This window comes from Ceratosolen solmsi, unplaced genomic scaffold (genome assembly GCF_000503995.2).
Source record: "Ceratosolen solmsi marchali unplaced genomic scaffold, CerSol_1.0 scaffold43, whole genome shotgun sequence".
Lineage (NCBI taxonomy): Eukaryota > Metazoa > Arthropoda > Insecta > Hymenoptera > Agaonidae > Ceratosolen > Ceratosolen solmsi.
In genome coordinates this window covers 87,492-111,968 of record NW_011948431.1, presented here as the reverse complement: position 1 = coordinate 111,968, position 24,477 = coordinate 87,492, and the positions used below count along the sequence as shown (strand labels likewise).

General features: G+C 35.8%; 1 protein-coding gene across 1 annotated transcript in view; it reads right to left on the bottom strand.

Annotated features, from left to right (window-relative positions):
• Positions 1–525: 525 nt before the first annotated feature.
• Positions 526–24,477, bottom strand: part of LOC105364235 (retinal homeobox protein Rx3-like) — a 29,547-nt gene continuing 5,595 nt past the window's right edge. Inside the window, exons 2-3 of the mRNA XM_011502122.1 lie at positions 585–790; positions 526–531 (exon numbers count right to left, since the gene is read on the bottom strand). Of these exons, the coding sequence (XP_011500424.1) occupies positions 526–531; positions 585–790 (212 nt within the window). The remainder of the gene's footprint in view (positions 532–584; positions 791–24,477) is intronic.

Sequence of the window (24,477 nt, the reverse complement as noted above, 5' to 3'; positions counted from 1 at the left end):
TTGAAAATTGATCGTGCAAGCATATTGACGGGACTTTATAGAAATACGTTTATTCAATGTGCAGCGATATTTTATTATTCGCTAAGCTAAGATAAATTCCGTCATTTCGCGATTTGTCGGGACACACTTGCGCGTCCCACTTTTCCTCCCACTACTCGTCGGAATTCCCGAAAGAAATGAGTCACGTCGCGATTACCTCCTGATTAATTTTTATTCTCGATAGCATCCGCCTCACGTGAGCACGAGGATTTATTGGTCAGCTGCTGAATGCGAATGCGCCTCTTAGAATTATCAATCATTTTTAAGTGACTTTCTTTTGGTCGACGGTCGCCATGCTATTAAACTTGGCCGATACGAAATTTCGCTTAATATTGCCCGTACTTCTTGCCTCGCTAAACATTTCAATTTTCACTTTTCATAGTTGATAGTTGGGAGATTGTTAATATCGCTCGCCTCCACTAAAGCCGACGACTTATTTAATTTGAAATAAACGCGATTGATTATTTAAATAAAAGCAAACGCCAGCTAACCCTGTGAAATACATAATGTAATTATAACGACAAAAATGTCCGAGCTCGACTGACCTGCACGCGAACCTCCGGTAAATTGACCTTCATCGCTAGCTCCTCGCGCGAGTACACATCCGGATAGTGTGACTTTTCGAAGGCCAATTCGAGCTCGTGTAGCTGGTACGTGGTGAAGGTCGTCCTGTTGCGGCGATGCTTCTTCTTGCTGGGGCCATTGCTTTCATCGTCGCTGCCGCCGCCCGTCGAATTGTAGCTGCTTTCACCTGTAAGCAATTAAATTTCCCGCTAAGTTCGGGTGTTTGTTCGACAATGCGATCTCGGGATTTGCTAATGTACGATAAATTTTGGACAGGCCCCAAATCACATTCGACATTTTAATAATTTATTTTATTATCAAAGCGTGGATGGATAATTAATTAATAATTATGTTGATTGATGAATGAAAGGTGAAGGCAAGAATGGATTAATGAAAAACTTTTTGGATTTCTTTGCGATTTTTAAATAGATTGAGATTAGTTGAAGATTGTATTCAACGAGAGAAAGAATACAGAGAGAGAGAGAGAGAGAGAGAGAGAGAGAGAGAGAGAGAGAGAGAGAGATAAATGTCCATCTATAATATAAGGTAATTATACATTGAAAATGATTTTATATTAATATAAAAAATACGATACGTAAAAATATATGAATAAATTATTAAGTAACAAAATCAATTTACTTATCAATTTACAGGTTTATACTACAATGGTATTACACGGATAACTGATAGATGGAACAAGATTGAACGATTAGAATGATGATTAGAATGCGATTGCACATGTGAATGAGAAATTAAGCGATCGATGAGAATAATTTCGATAAGACGTCAATATAAAGTGACCACTCGAATTCTTCGAAATATTTCCCCATTGTAGCTCAATCCGGAGATAAGGTACCCGGATCTTGGGCTGCTCACTGAAATACCCGCGAACTTGGCCAAGGTGATAGAAAAATCGTGATTTGGCAACGACTTTGTCGTCGCGGCCGACTCCCCGGAAGCTCCAGTGTAAGCTCGGAGTCTGATTAGTCGCGCAATTAGCCTCCCAGCGTCGCCAGCTCTCGGTGCATTAGATCGAATTGCGGGGAGGTAATCGGGCCGGCTCAATAGCCCGACCTAACGACGAGGGCCACGGACTACGTGTGTACCTACCTATGCGTGAGCGCCAGCGTTAGTGTCAGTGTCAGTGTGTGTGCGCGCGCGCGCTCTTGCGCGTGAGAGATAGAGAGAGAGAGAGATAGAGAGAGAGAGAGAGAGAGAGAGAGAGAGAGAGAGGTACGAGTGCGGAAGGGCACGGGCGAGCGGCGGGGAACCTAGAGCCACGCATCAAGTTTCGCTCCGAGCGGACTAACCAACAACCTAATAACCTCGCCTTGCCATGGTGATTGACGCGTCTGTACTAGCTAATTATCAACAACAATCAATAATGGCCCGAGCGACGCCTCCGTGCAATTCTGCTCGGCCGGAATTGCGGAAGGAAGGGTAAGCAAAGGAAACGACAATGATAGGGGTGATAGTGGGAGAGTGAGGGAGATGGAGCGTGGAGTGACAATGGGAAAGGCCAAAAGAATAAGTCTTTATTATGAATTTCAGTTTCCTCGTTGACTTTTTGGAGAAAAGTCTCTGCGAGACTATTTAAAATTAAATTACCAAATGATTAATACGTCAAACCTGACAGTTCTTTTTATGCTTATTTTGTTCTTGTTTATACTTCGCATGTCGCATTGAATAATAATCCGAATAAAGTTAGGAATTAATGAGATTTTCAACACAGCTTTAATATTTAGAATAAAGTAGCTCTCATTTTAAAATACATCGGTAGTAGTGTTCTACTCTCAATGCTAATCATTACTAAACACTAAACGAATAAACATCATATTATGACATTTTCACTTCGGACATTATCGAAAATGGCTAACTATACTCCTCTATTTTAAGAATAAATTTTAAAAAACTCGGTAGCTTAATTAGCCATTCGCGAGAGTAATATAATGACGTCAAAGCTTTAAACGAGGACTTAAGGTCGATTTTTCATCCGTTCTTGTCCGCGCACATTCAAATACAGCTGCAAAAATATAATCATTCTGATACGAGACCTTCGGTTTCAATTTAACAGGAATTTAACCGGTAACCAGCCGTTGTTTCTCTACATTTCTATCGGATCATAACACAGGTCTGTATAGTTCAGAAGCTGTATATGGCGATTCTTACCTTTCTTCCGCTTTAATAAATTTTTTTTCTAGACCCAAGATCGCTCATTCATAGTTTTTAATGCCTGCTATTTTGGTTGTGGTATTCATTAGGAATTTATTGTTACCCTGATAGGAAATGTATTTATATATATATATATATATATATATATATATATAGGATATGTACGAACGATATGATGATTTCTTATTTTGAAAATACGTTATAAATTTTTTTTTCTTTATTTTTTTTTTATTTTACAAATAATCGTTACATTTACTTTTATAACCTATTATTTGATAAAATAAAAAACAAATTATTATTTTTAACGAATTTTAATTATCGCCTATTATAAATTTTGGAGGCCTTTGTTTAAAACATATCAATCATGTTGTCGGTTGCAGTCGCATAAATTAACATTAATTTATAATACAGAATATATGGTTGATTAATAACCTGCTAACAAAATAATAATACACTTACTTAGGTGCTTAGAAGTAATGTGTTACTGGTTTATTTCCCACTCGAAATGTCATTGAGAAGTTAAAATATTTAAATCGATTAGCTTTGCGGTAATTTTCAGCCTTAAGAACAAACATTCGAATTACTCATCTCCAAGTCGTAAAAAATGCCGTTTATGCTATTATTTCACTGGATTAATGAATATGCTACCAACCAAATTTTTTAACATGCATTACAAAACAAACATAAATAATCGAGCAGTTTTTCGTTTTTCTGTGCCCATATAAGTCAGAGAGCTCCGTACATCGTATATTTACGTATGCGCATTGCACAGGCTACATACAGCACGACGACAATCATAAACATAAAATGTTTTATTTATTTATTTGTGATACTATTCGTTGCATAGAGTAAACATAATATAAGCGTAAATTCGAATTTATGTTTATAGATAATTTTCTGGAGGCTAGATTGTGGCAAATAAAGAAAGATTCGAAATAGAGTCATCTTGCACTTATGTGCAGTTGCTGCTTATAATGGAGATATATAAATGGGCCTTAAGATTCTAACGAACGATTCGATTTGTGCACTAAGATCGTTGAAGGTTCGAGCATCGAGCTAATCGCACGTATACAAAACCCGGCCGAGCTCGCCATCCACCTTTCGTATAATTGATTCTCAAGTTTTTTTCTACCCCTGCAATGCAGGGTGGACGACGGGCGAGGAAGGAGGGCGGGTGAACGGGAGGGAGGAGAGAGGGGCGATTACCACGGAAAGCCATTATCGCCGTGAGTAATGGGTGTGGAATCGGTGCCTGCAGGTACCAACTAATGCGCGCACCTCCTGCGTTTCGCCTACGCGCTTTCGTTGCATTAATCAGTTGGGTCGCACCGATGTATATCAGTTGTACGATCCAGGCGAGAACGCACACGATGAAATTCTCACTTTAAAAAACGTCCCTGGCGTTGAGTACTTTCACCCCATTCGCAGCAACGATCTCTTTCTCTTACGTGGGCGTGTGCGTGTACGTGTGCGTATGTTTTTACGGCTCGAAGGGACCGGGTGGTTGTGTGTGACCGGGAGGGGGCTGGGTGCTGCCGTCGTACATCGCCCCTTGGCTTTTTTTGCGATACGGAGACATTCACGCAAGTACGCCTGCGTACGTACACGCTGTAATTTCTTTCTAATGTTCGGCTGCCAATCCTTTCCCAACGCACTTACGATTTATTAGATAATTATCAAATGTTTTGCTCAGAACGTGATATCGACGTCGTTGTCATTCCTGCAAAAATAAAGCCTTATCTTTTCGCTAGCATTTCTTCGTCCCGCCTTTCGTTTTTATTTTAATAAATGTGTCGCACTTCGACGATTGAAACAAATGGTATTTCTATATCTTCGTATGTCAATTTTTGCTTCACGATACAGCATTTTTACAAACAGCCATTGACATTGGTTTTATCATCACGATTACTTCTTCTGCTGACATTTAATATTCTAAACGCAAAGCCATTGAGCTTTTGAATGGATGTTAATTCGAATTGTTTATTGAACGACATTGGCTCGAGCGTTGAATTTAATAAATTAATAAATAATATTTATTATATTGTACTGTAATAGGTGGCAGAAAATGTACACGCGTTTCAAATACATTAACGTATTAATTGACATGCACAAAGAAAGTCCTCTATCATGATTTATTTCATAATTTATCCTTCAAAAGCAACGTACAATTAACCTGCCCGCTGCCCGCGTTGACTCGAATAATCTTCGTAAATAAATGCATTACATTTGTTTGGCCGTAATCTGATTAGTTATATAAAGATTAATTGTTAAAATCATTGGGCGGAATGAAGTCGTTGCAAAATCAATGTCTTATATATGATCGGCCTATCCGCGCTCGAATCTTTATTTAAAAAAAATATGCTAATAGTATCATTAAGAAAGTCGCGAGCGAAACGGCAACTATCATCGACGACACTTTAATCTCGTGAAGTATCAAGTAGGCAGCAGGACGAGTGTCAAAAATATTGCCCGTTGCATATCAATTGGCCGACCGAAGATCTTAACGCGCGTATAAAAATTGACAAGCGGCCAAATTGAAAGAAAAATGTAAAGCAGCGCTTTACAGATAAGACGAAGATGAAATGGCGATCGAAGGGGCGAAGGGAAGGAAAGGCAAGGCAGGCGCCTTCTCTTTTCACATCCCTGCGCAATTTCCTCTTGACTATCCTGTCAAGCTAGCTCCCTTCGACCGCGCTCTGCACTTTTCCATCTCTCGGCTCTCTCTCTCTCTCTCTCTCAGCTCTTGGCGCAAGAGTTACGCAGATGTCCAAAAATGGAAGAAAGAAGAAATGACGAGGAGCGGCATGCGCGCAGTGCCGAGAGGTAGTCTCAACCTGAGCCCGGCACCCGGGAAATCGAAGGCGGAGATGCCTTTCCAGCTGACGTCACGTCCCGCGCGCGGGCTCCTGGATCGACGGCGGGGCGTATCGTCGACTCGTAAAGAAGTCTTCTTTTGTAGCTACTTAGGAGATTGACACGCCGAGATAGGATAATGGACGAGAGCGAGGGTGGAGGGGCGTGTAGCGGTTGGGGGGAGGGAGGGAGGGAGGGGGGGAGAGGGGCGTGGAGAAGGGAGAAATTGTGCTCAGACGTCGTCCCTGCACTCGGGCTCGAGCGTATATATTTCGAGAGCTCTAAAACCGAAGGAACTTCTTAATGGGCCCAAGCCGATCGTCGATCACCGATAATGAAATCTCAACAAAGTTACGCTCACTCGACTTTCCATTTTTCTTTTTCTTTGCTTGACGGATATTTTGTGCTCGTGGCTGCGCGCGCGCGCGCGCGCGCTCCTCTTAATATGTAACCTCCCTTTCTAGCTTTCCGACTACTCGCTTCCACTCTAAAACTAGATATTTCATAGGAGACGGGTCTTTTTTATCATACACCTCGATGTTATTTACATCATACATAGTTGTGCACGAAATTTAATGAATTTCTTTTAACGCGCTTGTCGTGCGTAAGCACATTTACATAGCTGTAATTTATATAATCATTTTCATAATTGCGACTTGGTGATATTAAGTGACAGGCGAATCATTTGAATTTATCAAAAATTTCAAAGCCGATAATTACCTAATGAATTGTTAATAGATGATTCGCAGCATCCTTTCCGCAATTAAGATAATTTTATCGACAATTATACTTTGTAAATATTTATCGATAATAATAGCAATAGTGATGATGACAGTAACAACGCAATGGTAACGACCATGATTATGATGACGATTATTAGTGTTACCGTAGTAATAACAAAAAGTAATAGGTAAAGTAAGAAGCAAAATAGAATGCTAAGTGGTAAGCGGTAAGTGGTAAACTGTAAACGATAAGCGGTAAGCGGTAAGCGGTAAGCGGTAAGCGGTAAGCGGTAAGCATAGCTTATCAGAAGTCTTGAAGCTTATGTATTATTGCTACGATAGATGATAGTGTCTGACTTGAAGAGTTTTTTTTATTATTAATGTTTGCAATTAAAAGAATTATTATCTTCGTTCGATTGAAAAACGAGCGTAATTGTACGATAATGAAGAAAACTTGTCAGAATGGGCTAAGTAGCAATTCTATAATGATAATGTATTGATTCAAAATGACATTTGTGCCACTTCTTTATCAAAATTTTCAATTAGTGTTTTGGCGGTTCGATTCATCTAAATGCTCGACCCCGAAATGCCTTTAAGTAGAAAAACGTCGAATTCTGTGATATCTGTCGAATAAATTACACGTTATAGATTATTAAAACACCGTAGTGGACTTATGGAATTATTATGTGTGAATCACATATCAAGGTTTTCGATATTAAAAACAAACTAACAAACAAACAAACAAACAAACAAAGAAGAACAAACAAAAAAAAACTGCACGAAATAATTTGAAAGAATATGTGTGCGTATTCGGGAGCGATCCGGTTATGACCGAATGACCGGAGAAATAATAGTGAATTTGAGTCCAAGCGAGTGACAGCGGCTTTACGCGGGTAAAAGAAACTGTGACTGCGAACGCGAGTCGATGAATTAAGATAACAAGCCGAGACGTTGCTTTTCGACTAAGGCTCGTACTCTGCCGTCTCCGCGCGATGCTCCACAGCCGTCAATCAATCGGTTTGCGTAGCACAACAAGGAGAAAATTAAAATTAAAAAAAAAAAAAAGAAAAAGAAAAAGAAAAAGAAAATGGACCTCGAATGTATTTGTCGCTCTGTACGTCAGATATAAAGAGGCGATTCGAGCGAATGTGTTGGGTTGGAGTGCTGAGTCCGTTGCAAATTAGCATATTCGACTAGTCGCCAATTTTATGTGGCCACATTTATGAGTTCTTTTTGCTGGCTTAGAATTGCAGTTTATGCTGGCATAAAAAATCGAGGCTTAGCGCGTCGTGCGGGTTTTTCGTGACTAATATAATAAGCAAGATTCAATGTTCGTTAAATCGTAATTTTCAGTTTCATTAAGATTTTTATTAGCTCAGCTAATTTTATAACCCCTTGGACTTTTATTATTCGTTTTATTTTAATAAAAAGTAATTTCACCGATGTATAAATAGCCGTGCATGTTAATTGTATTTTTAATTATTCTATCGGATTATTTTTATTTAAATTCCTGTGCTATTAATGAATAATTTAAAAATCAACTTTAAGGAAAATATAATCATTTATCTCACACGCGCGCGCGCGTGTGTGTGTGTGTGTGTGTGTGTGTGAGAGTAAGCTTACTGATTTATTGCCAAATGTAAAGGTTAATATGTTCTTTCATAAGTAAAATAACTTTAACCGTTACTCCTTTCTTTTTTTCACGACGATTTTAACAGGTGCAAAAGAGATTGAAGCAATAAATTATAGTCAATTTACAAAGTAATGCAGGTAAGTGTTTTTGAGAATAAGAGTTAATTAAGTATAATAACAATAATAACAATAATAACAATAACAACAACAACAACAACAACAACAATAATAATAATAATAATAATAATAATAAGTAGAAGAAGAAGAAGAAGAAGAAGAAGAAGAAGAAGAAGAAGAAGAAGAAGAAGAAGAAGAAGAAGAAGAAGAAGAAGAAGAAGAAGAAGAAGAAGAAGAAGAAGAAGAAGAAGAAGAAGAAGAAGAAGAAGAAGAAGAAGAAGAAGAAGAAGAAGAAGAAGAAGAAGAAGAAGAAGAAGAAGAAGAAGAAGAAGAAGAAGAAGAAGAAGAAGAAGAAGAAGAAGAAGAAGAAGAAGAAGAAGAAGAAGAAGAAGAAGAAGAAGAAGAAGAAGAAGAAGAAGAAGAAGAAGAAGAAGAAGAAGAAGAAGAAGAAGAAGAAGAAGAAGAAGAAGAAGAAGAAGAAGAAGAAGAAGAAGAAGAAGAAGAAGAAGAAGAAGAAGAAGAAGAAGAAGAAGAAGAAGAAGAAGAAGAAGAAGAAGAAGAAGAAGAAGAAGAAGAAGAAGAAGAAGAAGAAGAAGAAGAAGAAGAAGAAGAAGAAGAAGAAGAAGAAGAAGAAGAAGAAGAAGAAGAAGAAGAAGAAGAAGAAGAAGAAGAAGAAGAAGAAGAAGAAGAAGAAGAAGAAGAAGAAGAAGAAGAAGAAGAAGAAGAAGAAGAAGAAGAAGAAGAAGAAGAAGAAGAAGAAGAAGAAGAAGAAGAAGAAGAAGAAGAAGAAGAAGAAGAAGAAGAAGAAGAAGAAGAAGAAGAAGAAGAAGAAGAAGAAGAAGAAGAAGAAGAAGAAGAAGAAGAAGAAGAAGAAGAAGAAGAAGAAGAAGAAGAAGAAGAAGAAGAAGAAGAAGAAGAAGAAGAAGAATATTAAGATGGAAAGGAAAAATCCGAGTTAAAAGATGGGAGGAAAGCCTTTGTCAACGATGGCAGATTATACCGGATAAAACTAGACTGACAGCTTATTAATCGACCGTTCGTTTGTCGATCGTCTAAAATTTTCGCGCCACTTTCCACCTAGACTTTCCCGAACGAACTTTGGACGGATGGCTGCGCAAATCAGCTACAATGCAATTTTTCAACCGCGGTGGCTGAGATTCACATTCAATTAATTGCCCGCCGTAAAAGCGCCCTACCCCATTGATCATCGAAGTCATCAATTATAAGGCTCGCAAAGAAAGTGAGAGTGTAAATTTTCAACGGTGCGGAAAACTTTTTAATTTAATTTCATTGCTTTAATCGCGCGTCAAATAAGTTTGCTCTTTCTCTCTCTTACTCTTTCAAAACACCGCTCTTAAACGACTTAACTTTTAATGCAAACATCGAGATTGACGCTTATCCGCAATGGATTTTAGATATTCGTTAAATTTGACGTATTGAGGTCTTGTCGTTGTTTAGTAAGTCATTGAGATTTCTTGCTTCGTTACTGCTTGCACAATATATTTTGGAATTGAATAAAATGTAGTATCGAACGTTCGTATAGAGTCATTCGAGATGACGTGGAGATTCTACAAAATGGAAAGAATCTCGAGATACTGGGCGACCTTAAGTAGCGCGCGATCTAATTAACGATAGGAAAAAGTAGAGAAAACTGAAATTGTGAACAGTTGAAAAGAATTTATTTTTGCAAACGACTCGCGTCACGCCTTTAAGAACCTCGCAAAGTCGCGTAACCAATTCGGGACGTCATACGCATTCATTGACCCATGCAAACATGAAGTTTTCACGCGCGCAAACGAGCCGAAAGCACGCGCGTCCATCGCACCGAAATCTAATTTGCGTAAAGCGTAAAGGCAAAGTGACAAAATCTGTCAAAATGGACGCGTCGAGAAAGAACGAGAATTCGGGTAGAGTCGGCTCGTGAAAAAGAAACTCAGATCCTACGCGATAAAGAAACGCGCCCATACGTACGAGAATGCGTGCGCGGGGGGTTAGTGGTGGTGATTTTGATGGAAGTAGGGGGGAGAGTAGGCGTTGGCGCGCAGGCGGGTGTCATCGTCACACAGAGAGCTCAGCTCTCTAACCAAAGAGGATTACAGAATTCGTCTTCGGTCCAGCCGCAGAGCGATGCGAGCGAGATCTTCGAAGCTTTCCGCTCGTTCGTGTCCTCTTGGCATCAATTTTTTCCATCTTTTCCATCATCCTAGTTCTAATCCTTGCGCGTACGGCGCGTATGGCCCTTGTGCAACCGAATTCTTAAACACAGAGCCGACCTTTAATAAAGCTCATAAAGATAAAAGTCTTATCGGTCGTGCTGTCTAGCGTAGAGGACAATTTCTTTCGGTAGTCTCGTACTTTTTATTCGGGGCGTGAGAAAAGTTGTTGGGAAAATGCGTGGGACTAGAAATCTTTTGTCGGTACTACAAATACATTGATAAATGCTTAAATGTAGGTGTTAGTACTAATCTCGATAACAATACGAAATTAGTTCTACTATTTATTAATTCTAATAAAGTCATTGTTTAATTAAATTAGTATTAAATTTCATATCATAAATATAAACTTTGCACGTCAAGGTGTGCAACGAGCTTATCCGGCTCTCGGTTTTTGGAATTTTTATTCTCCGTCACAGATTCCCTATAAGTTTGAATAAAATTCTTCTTTTATTGACTTTATCGTAGATGATAAATCGGACGGGTCATATTCACGTACCGCAACATTAAGTACCATCATAATGAGCAATTACGCAGAACTGAACGTGTAGCAAGGACTAGGCTTGTCTTCAAATTAGCCAATCGACTGCAGTATCAAAAATCAATTACCATTATTAAAATTGCTCGCACGGTGTACTTTAAAAAGCACGCGAGCCAAGGAGTACTAACGCTCGAGTCGTAAGTAGATGGTGAGTTTCCGTGGCGGGGATAAAAAGCCTCGTGTATCGTGTTGCGGCCGATTATTCGCATACAGGGAATGAAATTATTAAATTGTCAAAGTGGCAAGAGTAAAAAATTATCCTCTTAAGAGCTCGCGCGAAGGCTCTTAAGCTGTCATCGACTTCTCGCTCCTATATAAAGTTTCGTTCACGCGCGCTCATTGAGGTCGCTGCACCCTTAGCACTCTAATCGGCCCTTTATTATTAATGTACATTTTTCAATGCAATTTCTAATTAGCGCCGGGCTTTAGGAAAATATTAATATGCGTCACTTTAAACTTTTGTACCCGTGGCTCGAAGCTACCGCTAGGCGATTCAATTAAGTTCTATGGCCCTCGCCTACGTAAGAAGATGAGGAGATATTATTACGCGCATTCTGAGATTCTGAGATTCTGAGCCGCGGAGTCGTCGTACCGCCGCAAATTATTAATATTTTATTTATAAAATAGCAATCTAATATCAATAGCAACCGTCAGTTTCGATTTATGGTATTTAAGGTTTACTACAAGGAAATTAATAAATTCAGACTTAATAAACGAGTAAATTATTTCAATAAATGTTTGTTGTACTGTTCGACATATTTACACTCACAATAATATTGAATTCGTTAATATCCTAGTTTTCTTTGCTTTTTTGTGTCCTTTTTTTGTTTTTTCTTTTTGTTTTTTTGTTTTTTTTTTTTTTTTTTTGTTTGTCTTGATCTTCATCTTTTCATAAAAAGAGAAACATTGAGACACTTTCAGAAAAAAAGAACAATTTTCACGTATTAATAGAGATATTTGAATACAAAAGTGTTGAAAGAGGCGGGCAATAGTTTTCATTTTTTATTAAAAATTTTAATTTAAACGAATTGACCGAAATGAAGTTGAAAGTATGTATCGGGAATCTTAACAAAACGACTATGCTGAATAGTCAAAAAGCTCGCTTTCCTGTTCTTGTTTGTTTTATTTTTACCTTTCCTATCGTTATTTTTCTTTTCTTTATTCTTTTTGGTTTTAATTTTGCCTTTTAAAAATTCAAACATCAGACTCTATAAAAATAATTAGAATGCATTAGAACAAATGGACCGTTAAATCCTAGATCTCGCCGGTTGTGAGCAGCGATTCCTTTTAAGAGCACCGTCGCGAGAATATTCCAACGTGCCACAGTGTAAAATGGACAAAATAAATAAGAAGTCGATCGACGTAGGAGCGAGTGAAGCCAGCCTGATAATAAATTAACAGTCCATTAATTTGTGTACGCAACGTTCAATCTCAATGCAGGCGCTAGAGTAATTTGCATTACACCTTGGTGCAGAAAACCTATAAGTCACTGCTTCTGGCTTATCCACGGGCACGAGCGGCCGCGCACCTCGGCTCTTATCAAATCAATTTAACGGGCATTTTAGCCGGTTCCTTTGTAAAACTCGTTAGGCTCCCGACTCCCGTTAGACTTACCCACGTAACCGCTCAACCTACCACCGCCGATGGAAGCTCCAATGTCGGCGATCACCTCGCGCGACTCCATCTCCCCTCGGCCGCGCTATTCTCTCCTCGAACCACGCACCCTTCGGCATCGCGCACGTACACGCGCGCCCGAGGTCCATTATAATAGTAATCGACCAGCGGCCGTAGCTCGTTATCGTCGCCCGTTAATAATTTAATTGTTCCCTGGCGTGCGCGCTTTATTGGCGTATCTCTCGCCGGCATCGGTTAACTTCCTAAGGCCGCGCGCCTTTTTCCGGACTTGGCCGGTAAATTTTGACTGATCGACCAAACGATGCCTCCCGACGGACTCGCTCACTCGCGCACACACAGATAGCGAGAGAGAGTGAGAGAGTGAGAGAGAGAGAGAGAGAGAGAGAGTGAGAGTGATCGGAGAGGGGGGGTGGGGCGAGGAGGAGAAATTGCTTATAGAAGCTACCGTTGGTGGCTCATTGTGGGAGGACGGATTGCGTAGAGGATCGCGCGACGACTTTCGCCATTGCTTTATTGCGCGAGAGCACGAGAATTATTTGAAATAGCACGAGTCGCATGGAACCGCAGCTGCTCGGCTGTTTTATGGAGCATAATTGAGCGCGCATATGAAAGGAGAGCCTCTTCATTAAGGAAGATAGAAATCGAGCGCCACGTGCGTCTCAAGGATTTAATCGGCTTACTCGGAATTTAATTAGTCAATCATTAAGTTTTCGCATATTTCTTATACGTGCGATTTATTTTTAATGCCTCAGCATGATTTAAATAGTAATGTGAGTGATGATTGGTTAATTTTATTATTCTCAGCATATATTACAGACCTTAATTCCCTTTGTTTAACGTCATATATATATATATATATATATATATATATATATATATATACATATGCATGTATTCTTTTATTAATACTATATATCCTTTAATATTGAAAATTTATTAACTATAAAAATCTTAAATATTCGTAAATCATGTATAATGTATGTAAACCTTCGTGCTTGCTAACTCTTATTATTTTCTCCATTTCACTTTTTGTTGCTTCTTTTTTTTTCAATAAAAAAAGAAAAATTAAATTACAATCGCAACAAATAAATTAAATATCATTTCAAAATCGACGTAACTCGAGTTTGTATTATTTTATTAACGTGCATTTAAGTTATAAATCAAGCTGTGGAGCCATTTGAAAATGACCTAGATTAACTGGTACCTATATTGGCAACTAATTTGCGTTACTAATTTCAAATGAAACATTATAAATTTCCTATCCTCATAAAATTAATTAACAAAAAGCAATATTTTTAAGTAAAGGGCTAATAAATCACCTAAAATCCTACATCTGATTTCATTCCTAAGCATAATTCAACCTTAATTCGTCTTTTGAATAAAACCCGTTTAAAACGCTTGATTACAAAGAATCACGAAACTATTATATCTATTTTATAAAAATCAATGAAACAAGTATTTAAAACATTTCCGACCTTTATTCTCCTTAAAGCCTACACATGTTCATTTTATAAGCAACAATTACGGCTGATTATGAACGCAAATAGTAAAATTAATTTTTAAATCTAATTTACATTATTACAATTTAAATGAAAATTTCATATACAGTTAAAATTGTCAAATTATTAAATGGTCTTTTAACATAAATTTACAGAATATTTAATATATTTCACTATTATTTATGTATGAATAATAAACCGTGACTATTGAAATGCCGTCAATTTATGTATTTTTAATTTTTATTATCTTCATATCAGATAATTAATGTGCTATAGTTTGTGTATACACAATATAGAATAAACATGAATAAACGTAATAAAACTATTAAATCGTGTAATTTGATATACTTAATACTCTAACATCTGTATTATTATATTGAAACAAAATGGGCTTAAACTTATTTAATAATTGCAATGATTTTTTATAACGCTATTACAATAATTTTCTATTCTACGTTTAAAACTTCAGTTATTCCATTTAAAATTTAAAGGATATTTATGTGTAAAATTCATGAATATCCTTTAGAAAACCATTCGGCAATTGCTTGACTTAAAGAGCGAATTAATATTCGGTGTTAACAGGTACAATAAGTATTCCTATTTAAAATAAATAATGTCTTCGTCTTCTTTGCAAACATATAATCTGATTAAGGAATTATAAGCATTTAAAAAATTGTACTTTGATAAGTTTCACTCGTACTTATGCGTCAGAAGCTTGGCCTACATTTCAATGAGAACACAATTATTTAAATAGAGCACTCACTATAGACAAAGATATACGCCAGATGGATATTAACGTAAAGGAGATAAATAGACAAATGGAAGGCCGGAGGCAAGTTGTACACATAAGCGGAAGCATCGATATTAATCTGACTAATCGTCCTCCACGAAACTGCGCACAGCTAATTCGCGCCTGCAATTTGCACAGAAGCGTCGCTTCGATAAATGCTACCGCTGCCCCCCCCCCGCCATTCCAACCCTCCACCCTCATCATCACCACCCACTCTCGCACTCTCTCGCTCTCATATTATCTCTCTGCCCTCTCTGCTCTCTGTTCTCTGTTCTCTCTCACTATCTCTCTCTCACTATCTCTCTCTCACTCTCTCTCTCTCTCTCTCTCTCTCTCTCTCTCTCTCTACCCTTTCGACAATTCTATCGTTCAATCTCTTTGCATATACCTATACATTATTAATACCAGCTCCTTTCATTTCCGTTGCCAAAAAATCCAAAATAGTATACAGCAAAATTAATTTTTAGACAATGTTTTCTGTGTACTAGTCACTTTATAATACATTAACTTTTCTTTTTACCATTATATAGAATAATAAGTAAGACTACGTTAAATAAAATTATATTCCAACGACCTATTGGAAATATAAATTTTCCTAATCCTACGAAACACATTATCATTACCTTTACTTTTGCTTCAATAATTGCATATCAGTAAGAGAATCTTGAAGTTTCACATGCTCCAATTATTGAAGGACTAAAATGCAAATCCGTCGATCGTAATTTATTTTTACTCGTTGTAATATTGAGTAACTTGCATCAATCGATATAAGCCATTGTTGGGGATACTAAATTATAGTTTATTTTATATTTTTCATTCGCACGATAGATAGTAAGATTTAAAGGACTTATGTGAATTACAATTGTAATATATTAAAGCCACTGTTTAGTATTTTCAAAATGCTCAATTCGCAAGTTAAAAGTTAATATAACTAATAACGAGACAATTGTCTTCGTGCAGAAGGTACCACTGTGATGTAAAGTCAATAATTATCGAAACAAAGCAAATTAACAGACTAATTTTCCCTCAAAACTGTACATTCCTATTATTCTCATGGTCTTCACAATTATATCTGTCTAACTATCTCTACGTATATACATTTTTTTATTCTCTCTCTCTCTCTCTCTCTCACTTTCTCTCTTTCGAACATTCAATAAACCCTTTGTCATGTGCTTTTGGCTAGCGTGTTTTCCGGTACAACCTTTTCTTCTTCCCCTTCTAACCCCCTATCACCTCTCTCTCTCTCTCTCTATCTCTCTCTCTCTCTCATACAATCTACTTCTTTTTCACCCTCAACCACACACGCACACATTCTCCCGCCTTCTCTTTATTAACGCTTTATTTGATGTGCCATGAAAATTGTAATAAACGCATAATACTAGATATTACTTTTTATGAAGCTATCTAATTAACATAATAATTAGCGAATTTAATATTAATTTGATGACAGAAAATAATTCTTCGATATTGTAAATTTAATTCATTTGGTAGTACATAATGATATCCTTCCTTTTATGATATTTAGAACGGCAAACACGTACGTTACATATCGTACGAGCAAATAAATGCAATTATGAGGGAATGTTTAGAATGCAAATTAGTTGTTTTGATGAAATTGATGAAAAACAGTAGCTCAATTACAAGTATATTATAAAGCTCAATCTACCGTTTTCATTTTACACTTAAATTCGCCACTTTCTAATTTAATTGATCTTCACTACATTTAATAAATAAGCTTCAATCACTCTTCATAATTTATAATAATTTTGTATTTGTGCTTTTTATTGCTTATTCAAACATATTAATCTTATGTCCAATTCATAAGTAAAAATGAAATATACGCAGTTAATGGAATACTTATTATTATAGTCTTTATTTGATTTAAAACTAATGACAGTCGAAGCAATAGAGTTTAAGAAGGTTTAAAATAATTATAACAGTATTTATACTCTGATAAAGCCGTAGTATTTCAAGATGGATTCATTTTTGTAATATGATACATTAAAGAGCCAAGTTTGCTTGTCTAAGCTGACAGGGATCTTGCAATGGAGGGAATGGGATGGGGTGGGTGGGGTGGGGTGATAGATATGAATATTGTCACAGTAAAATATGTTCGTGTTCTTTAATATACATCCATAATTATAAGCTGAAATAAATCTTATTACATAGGAAATTGGTTTGGTGATGCATTATCAGTTGGATATGTTGAGCATCGTAAAAACAAAGATAGCAGGATTTGAGGATATTGCGAAAACGCCGACATCATCAACTACTGCCGTCCAATCAAATTCTAACGTGTTGTGCACGAATTAATAAAATTGAGCGAAAATAGTGGGCACAATTTAAGATTTATTGCTGTCAGGCATGCATACATCTCAGGGAAAACTATTGATCGAAAGTGTTAAACTCAATTTCCGGTATTTTGGGACTAACTCGAGTTTCAAAGTAAAGCGCCTCGGCTTATTTACTTACACGTTACGATAAAGATCCGAGCGAACGGAATAAATCCTTATGACAAAATGCAATGTCAGTTAGGTTCTCGCTGCTCCTTCAGCATCCATCCCCACCACCCACAAATACCCTCAAATATCCCCTGCCCCCTACCCATCTACCCATCTACCCGCCAGTGGCGCACGTCCTCGAGCCGCGACGGGTCTTATCGATCGCGGCGCGTATCCGCGTGCAAACGCGCGGCATCGACGATACTCACACACGTACGACGAGGGTCTATATCGCGAGGCCTGGGCGAATTGGGTTCCCCGGTACACCCGAGCACGATCAATCCGACACCTGCGCCTGCAATTAGCGAGCGCGAGCTAGAGCGAGAGAGCCTTAATTCGACGCTCCTGCCCTCGTAATTCGCTTCAATCGTTCTCCATTACCGACACGAAGAATCGTCCGGGATTTGATTAACCTCCGACTCCGGCGCCGACCTCCTTGCTCTTCCACTCACGGCAAGTCACCCAAGCACGACGGAGACGCCGTTTGCCGTTGGACGACGCTTCGATTAGCAAATCCCTTCGAGCTAAAAAAATCCGAGCACACGCGGCCTCCCCTTTTCTGTGCGAAATTACCATGTTTTTCATTCTTTCTTTCGTTCTTTTTTTTTTTTTTTTTTTTTTTTTTTTTTGTCAGCATAAAGCTATTGCCTATCCTTGCTTGCTGTGTATGTAATACGTTGTTGTGGAAATAGAGTACTTGCTCAAATTGGCCGTTAAATATTGTCATTCCACTTTCCGAATAGTCCACTCTGGAAGTACGTAGACAATGCCATCGGTGAGAACCGAATCTTTTCTTACCTTATTAAATATTAAATATAATTACATTAAACGTTAATCACAATAAATGTTATACAAATATATTTCTGCTTATCTTAGGATAATTTGCTAATCTTCGTATAATTAGTATTGTAACCTTTAATCAACGGATTAGTGAATTACAATATAATAAATATATAATTGACAATAGCCGAAGGTTATAAATATTTTATCAAAAGTTTACAAACACGGCACGATTGCATTATATTTCCTAGTACAAAAAACTTTCGTTTAAAATTAATATCACGAAATCATTGCGCTTGAAAATGAAAAATGAACTGCTATTTTGTGCAAAAACTGTTAGACATTTACTGAAATTCAATGGGGTAGTTATACAAAAAAACAAAAAAAAAAAAAAACAAAAAAAAAAAAAAATTTGAAAAAACTTTTCTCGTCAAAATTGGCATGATACCTAACGCGTTGTTCATAGTATTGCAAATAATAACCATCAACTTTAAAGTGTAATTTGCCTTTAAAACTTCCAGCCTGACTGAACAGATGTGCCATCAATTCAATAACGAATTGGTTAAAGGACTACGGGCACAATCACAGAGTTATAGAGTTAAATAGGCGCGAAGCTTTTGAAATTCGTTCCATAATGAAATCAAGCCACTCTAATGGCGATTCAAACAACAGAATAAAGTGTGATCGTTAAAAAAATATTATACAATTCGAATTGAAAATATTACAATATAATTATAAATACTTGAGCTCTCGGCGAATAATTCATTTGTTTTAAATTTACAATGATATTTATAATTAAACATTTGATAGCTGCTTTAAACACCATCTGAATTATTAATAATAATTATAATTATATTCATTAGCTTTGTTTTAATTAAAGAATACTATATTTACGAAAATATTAATTATTTAATAAAACGTCTTTGAGCTTACAACATATAATGGAATTGATTGTGGGTTAATAATGGCTGAAAAATAATAAGTTTCGAATTAGCACGTAGCACGAAGAAGGTAATTTAAGTACCACTAAACTTAACAACTCTTTGACTTCATAGTTAGTTTACATTTTTATTATTATTATTATTTCTCTCTCTCTCTCTCTCTCTCTCTCTCTCTCTCTCTCTCTTATTTTATTTTATTTTTTTCATCTTATGTATCATAAAAATATCTTTAATGCGTGTACATAATACTGCGAGTAAAAAACTTGTGCAGGATGTAATCAGATTTACCGCAAGAATGACAAGTGGAAGATTAGGAAATTGAATTTCGGATATACTGTTTTAGGGTAAAATTCATTTAGAGCCAAACCCATCGCTCTTAATAAACACAAATTCAATTAGGAAAAAGAACTGGCATCGTAATAGTCGGAAGCGCATTCTCCGAGAAAGCTGAAAACGATCTTTGAGGCTCGTTTTCAACGCGCGTCGACGCGCCCGTGAAAAGCCACGAATGCGCGGATCGCAAAATCGCCGCGGTCCAATTAACCCGGTGTGTGCGTGGAATTCGGGGGGGGGGGGGGGGGGGGGGGGGGGGGGGGGGGGTGGTGGTAGTGGTGGAGGAAGAAGGAAGAAGTGGCAAAATAAGGAAACCGAGGGTATCCCCGTATAAACGGGCATGGAATTACGGGGCAATCGGCCATGCAGTGCTGCACCTCGTCGTCACGCGATCGGTCGTGGCCCCATAACAAATGCCCCCTTTTCACGTTACCGCGGCAAGTTCATAATGAGGCTCGGTGAGTCCGAGGAATCGCTCGCCCGTTGCCCGTTTCGGCACCTCACCTCCTCCCGGTCCCCTCTGCGACCCCAAAACCCCAGCCGCCACAGCACCCTTCCCTCCCTCCGATTGCCCCTTCCCCAGCGATCACCACCGTCACTCTGCCCACCAAATATTCCGCCATATAGCGACTCCTTCGGGTTGGACTCTGCCCACGCTCCTCTACCTTATCGACACTCGCGAGTTACCCTCTTCCTTCGAGAAAATTTAATAATTCTGTGCTCGCGTTCGGCCGATCCTCGTATCTGATAGCGACTTCGCTAAGCAACTTATTAGTATAATTTTAAACCTCTATTGATTCGTCTGATGCGTTCTTTTAGGAGTCACCACGAATGCCCCGCGCACCTTTCTTCTTGCGTCGCCGGCCCTTTACGATATCCTTCGCACGAGCTATTTTATTTTAACAAAAAGCTTCGAGTCACGAGTAATGGCGCATTACAGCATAAGACATGCGATTCACTTATAATATTCGTATTCATTAATAGTATTCGATAATGTGTACGGATAGAGGGTGGGGGGGGGGATTGCGTTCGAAGGATATTTGACGAGCGCGATCTTAAGTATTTCAAAGATAAATAACTTCGGCTTCTTGTGTTCAATTATTCATAATTTAATTACCTCTTTATGGGGCATAGCTAGATTAATATTTTGCTCACATGATAATCTGATGAAGTACGATTTAAGCTCTTTATTACTTTTTTTTTTTTTTTTTTTTTTTTTTTTTTTTTTTTAATCACTTTCTCTTTAGTTCTTTTCAAAAAGATTGAATAATTTAGGCGTTTCTTCGTATCTATTGATGTCGTGACTGATAACGGATTTGAAAAAGTACGTGGATTATTAGAGTAATTTTAAGTGTATGATTAATGGTGACCAATTAAAATTTGTTATTATGATAACAAAATTTTAAAACTCATTATAGAAAAACTATTCATGCTGAAAACACATTATTTTAATAATATTTTACTTTTAAATGGAAGAATTAATTTTGTGTTATGAATTTTCGTTTTAAAATCTAATTTTTAGCATTAATTATATTATGAATTGTTTAATTGGGAAAACAAAAATTCAATTGTAATAGTTCATTTTATTCTTAATTTAATTCGTGTTATTTTACAAAATGTATTTTTAAGTTCATTGCGAGATTTATTATCTCACATCTAATAGCCAAAGGTATTTAAATTCCTAGCGATCGAACTTTAGAAGCATTAAAATAATTTGAAAATGTTCATAATTTAAAAGAAAATTTTATGGACAGTCAGATAATAAAAGTAATATATATATATATATATATATATATATATATATATAAAAAAAATTTAATAACATGCTTTAAATAATGCTAAAAATGCTGTTAATTTTAATAGTATTAAAAATAATGTTTTTTGTATACTCGCACACCATATTATCTTTACATTGTAAATTATATAATTCATTTTTTTAAATTTTGATCAAAATTAAATACCACATTTTATTCATATTTAAAACCAACATTAATCATTCTTATAACATTATTTTCTCTTTCAATAAACCGTATAATTTATATAAAGTTATCAAGGATTATTATTAAGCAATGTAGATTATACTGACTTTATTATGATAATATGCATATTATTAGCTTTAAAGATTTATGATATTTTAAATTCTAAATTCTAAATCAACATTAAATTTTAGATAAAATATTGAATATATAGTACTGCTGGCTATATTTAATTATATTATAATTATTTGATATGTATAATTCATTCGTGTTTATTGTGATTGAATATAGTGAGGCGATAAAAAAAAAAGAAAAAAAAAAAAAAATTAATAATAATAATAATAATAATAATAATCAAGATTAAATGATATACTCATATTCTACGGTAAAAATATTTATTTTACTATAATTAAAGCATTTAATCAAACTTATAATCTAATTTATTACAGCTCAACGTCAACCTAACTGACGATAAAGTGTTTTTATTTTTCCCTTCGTCTCACTATTCAAATCTTCGACTCTACCCAGGCAACGTTACAAAGTGTGAAATGAAGTTACTTTCCATCACGATACGTCAAAAAATAAATGAAAGTCTTAGTCCGAATAATAGAATGAATCAACGGTAATAATTTCTGAATCTAATTTTTGAAATTTCTTAGTATCTCTTTATTTCCTATAAATGGCTAAATTCTAATACATTTTAATACATTATAAATCATTAAAACTTTTCGTTCTCTTTAATGATATAAGCATTTCAATTAAATACTATTTTGTATTAGTATTATTGGAATAATATTAGCTCTCATAAATATTTTTTATATTTATCATTCTAATATAAAGTTATACTTGTAATAAGTATAAATCAATAATGAGGTTATTATAGAATAGATCCGTTTAATGCTTTATATTGTAATTCATTAAATAATATTAAATTTGCTTGCATTTCAAAGATATTTTTTGAGCTTGTTGATGGATGATCATTATTTTTAAAATTCAATTATTGCAATTCTCATATCGCAAAGATCAAAAGCTACATATTGCTGAGAGTGTGGAGGAAGCGAAAGCTTTTTTCAAAATTTAATATACATTATAATATAAAGAAATGAAAGCATTCGCTAATTTACAAATTATGAATTACTATAAAATATTTATTAAATAAGTCGTAAATGAAATGCTTATAAAAACATAAAATAATTCGTAATTAAGTAATATAAATATATTACTTATTCATACATTTGGTAATTAACGGATAAGCAAATAGATACATCGATACTTATAACAAATATTCAGTCTAGTAATAATACAATCTTTTATGATTAATTTTATGACAATGTAATTCGCATAATCAATGCTACGTATTGATGATGATTATAATAATTATTATTATCATTATTATTATTATTATTGTTTTGTTTTCGTTAATAATTATTGTAGACTTGCATAGAAAATTGAAATATGTTAAACAATTTATATTGGTATTCATAAAATATTTTATTGATACTTTATACAGTCAAGTATTGTGAGAAAAAACAAAGGTGTTCAAAGCTTATCGAGAGATAATGAATCTTTGGAGATATAGTAACTTTTGATAACTAAATGAAAGTAGCGATGAGGTATTAATCAATTGGATTTGCCATTACAGTCACTGGATGTAAATATTCACGAAAATGACGGGTGGTGCATTAACTAAAAATTACTTTTCAACGATGAAAAATAATCTTTTTAAATAAGTTATATCGGAGATTTACTCGGTTATGGAGATTCTGTCGCACGATTATGCTAATAACATAGCAGAAAGTGTGTCTCGGAGATGTCATTTAATTATTGATGGCTCTGTTCATTTGATATTTTCTTTTTTACATTCTTACATTTTAACTTTTACTCGGTTAATGCATGTTTCGAATTGGCTTACTTAATGCGAAATTTATTATAAGATAAATATGAATCGATAATGAATGGAATATTTTTCATAAAATAAAGGTATTAATGATAAGGGCACGCAGTTATTGACAATGTGAAATATCATTTGTCTAACCCAAAATTTTGTATATTTTGAAATTTTACATTTTCTTTTTGTTAATCATTGGAATTTCAATAATATTTTTAAACATTATTTAAAAGATTTCTTTTTCACTTTGCTTTTAATTAATACTCTGATTTTTATCACCGAGATCCGTTCAGTTGTATTAAAAAAAAAAAAAATTTTAATTTAAAATTAGATATAAATGCATGAGTAATTTTATATCGTTCGTGACTCCCTACTCAATTTATAATCTACATTTCTTTCCAACGACTTCTTGATGAAAAACGGTTATTTCTTTTTAAATTAATTATTTAAAACTCATTATTACAATTCATACACGCGGGCGTCCGCGTGCACGCATGCACACGTGTTCATACAAAACCACACACGTATATAATAAATCTTTTATGAAATATTAAATATGCGAGTTGTCGGCAAAGTGAGGAAATTTACATCAAATATATATCGACGTTACATTAAAAATGTAGGCAGCCGGAAGAAAAAAATCATTTGCGTGGCATTTGTCTGTATTATTATGTGTTTGGTATTATATTCGATAAGAACTCGGGTTGCTCTTTTATTTTCTATTGTGGTTCATTCGATAGGACTAGTGTATAAAAATAAATGTGAAGAAGGGTTAAGAAAGATGTGGGGGTAGGATTCTATGTGGATAACAGGTCTGCTGGGTGTGTTTTATATATAAGATCGCGGACTATAGCGGCGGATGAAGGAAAACCACGTGAGGTGTGAGAGCCGAAAAAAGACGATAGTTAAGCAAGAGAGAGAGAGAGAGAGAGAGATAGGGAGTGAGTGAGACAGAGAAAGGGACAGCTTGATCCATTAGTAGACACGTCAATTCAGCTTTTAAGATGCGACTGACTTAAAGCCGCTCTTCGATCTTTTTTCGGTACCTCTCCTGCCGTTCTTTTTATTCTTCACTCTCCGGGATCCTCTACTTTCGGCTTAACTTTTTTCTCTTCCTTTTCTTCTTTCCTCTCATATTATGGTCACTTATTAGAGCAGATTCCATGCTCGCATGTGTGCCTATACCTGCTCATTATGCGTTTTTCAAGCTCTTAAGAGATGTACGTGCTCACACACAGGTATTTGTCTCTTTTCTCTCTCTCTCTCTCTCTCTCTCTCTCT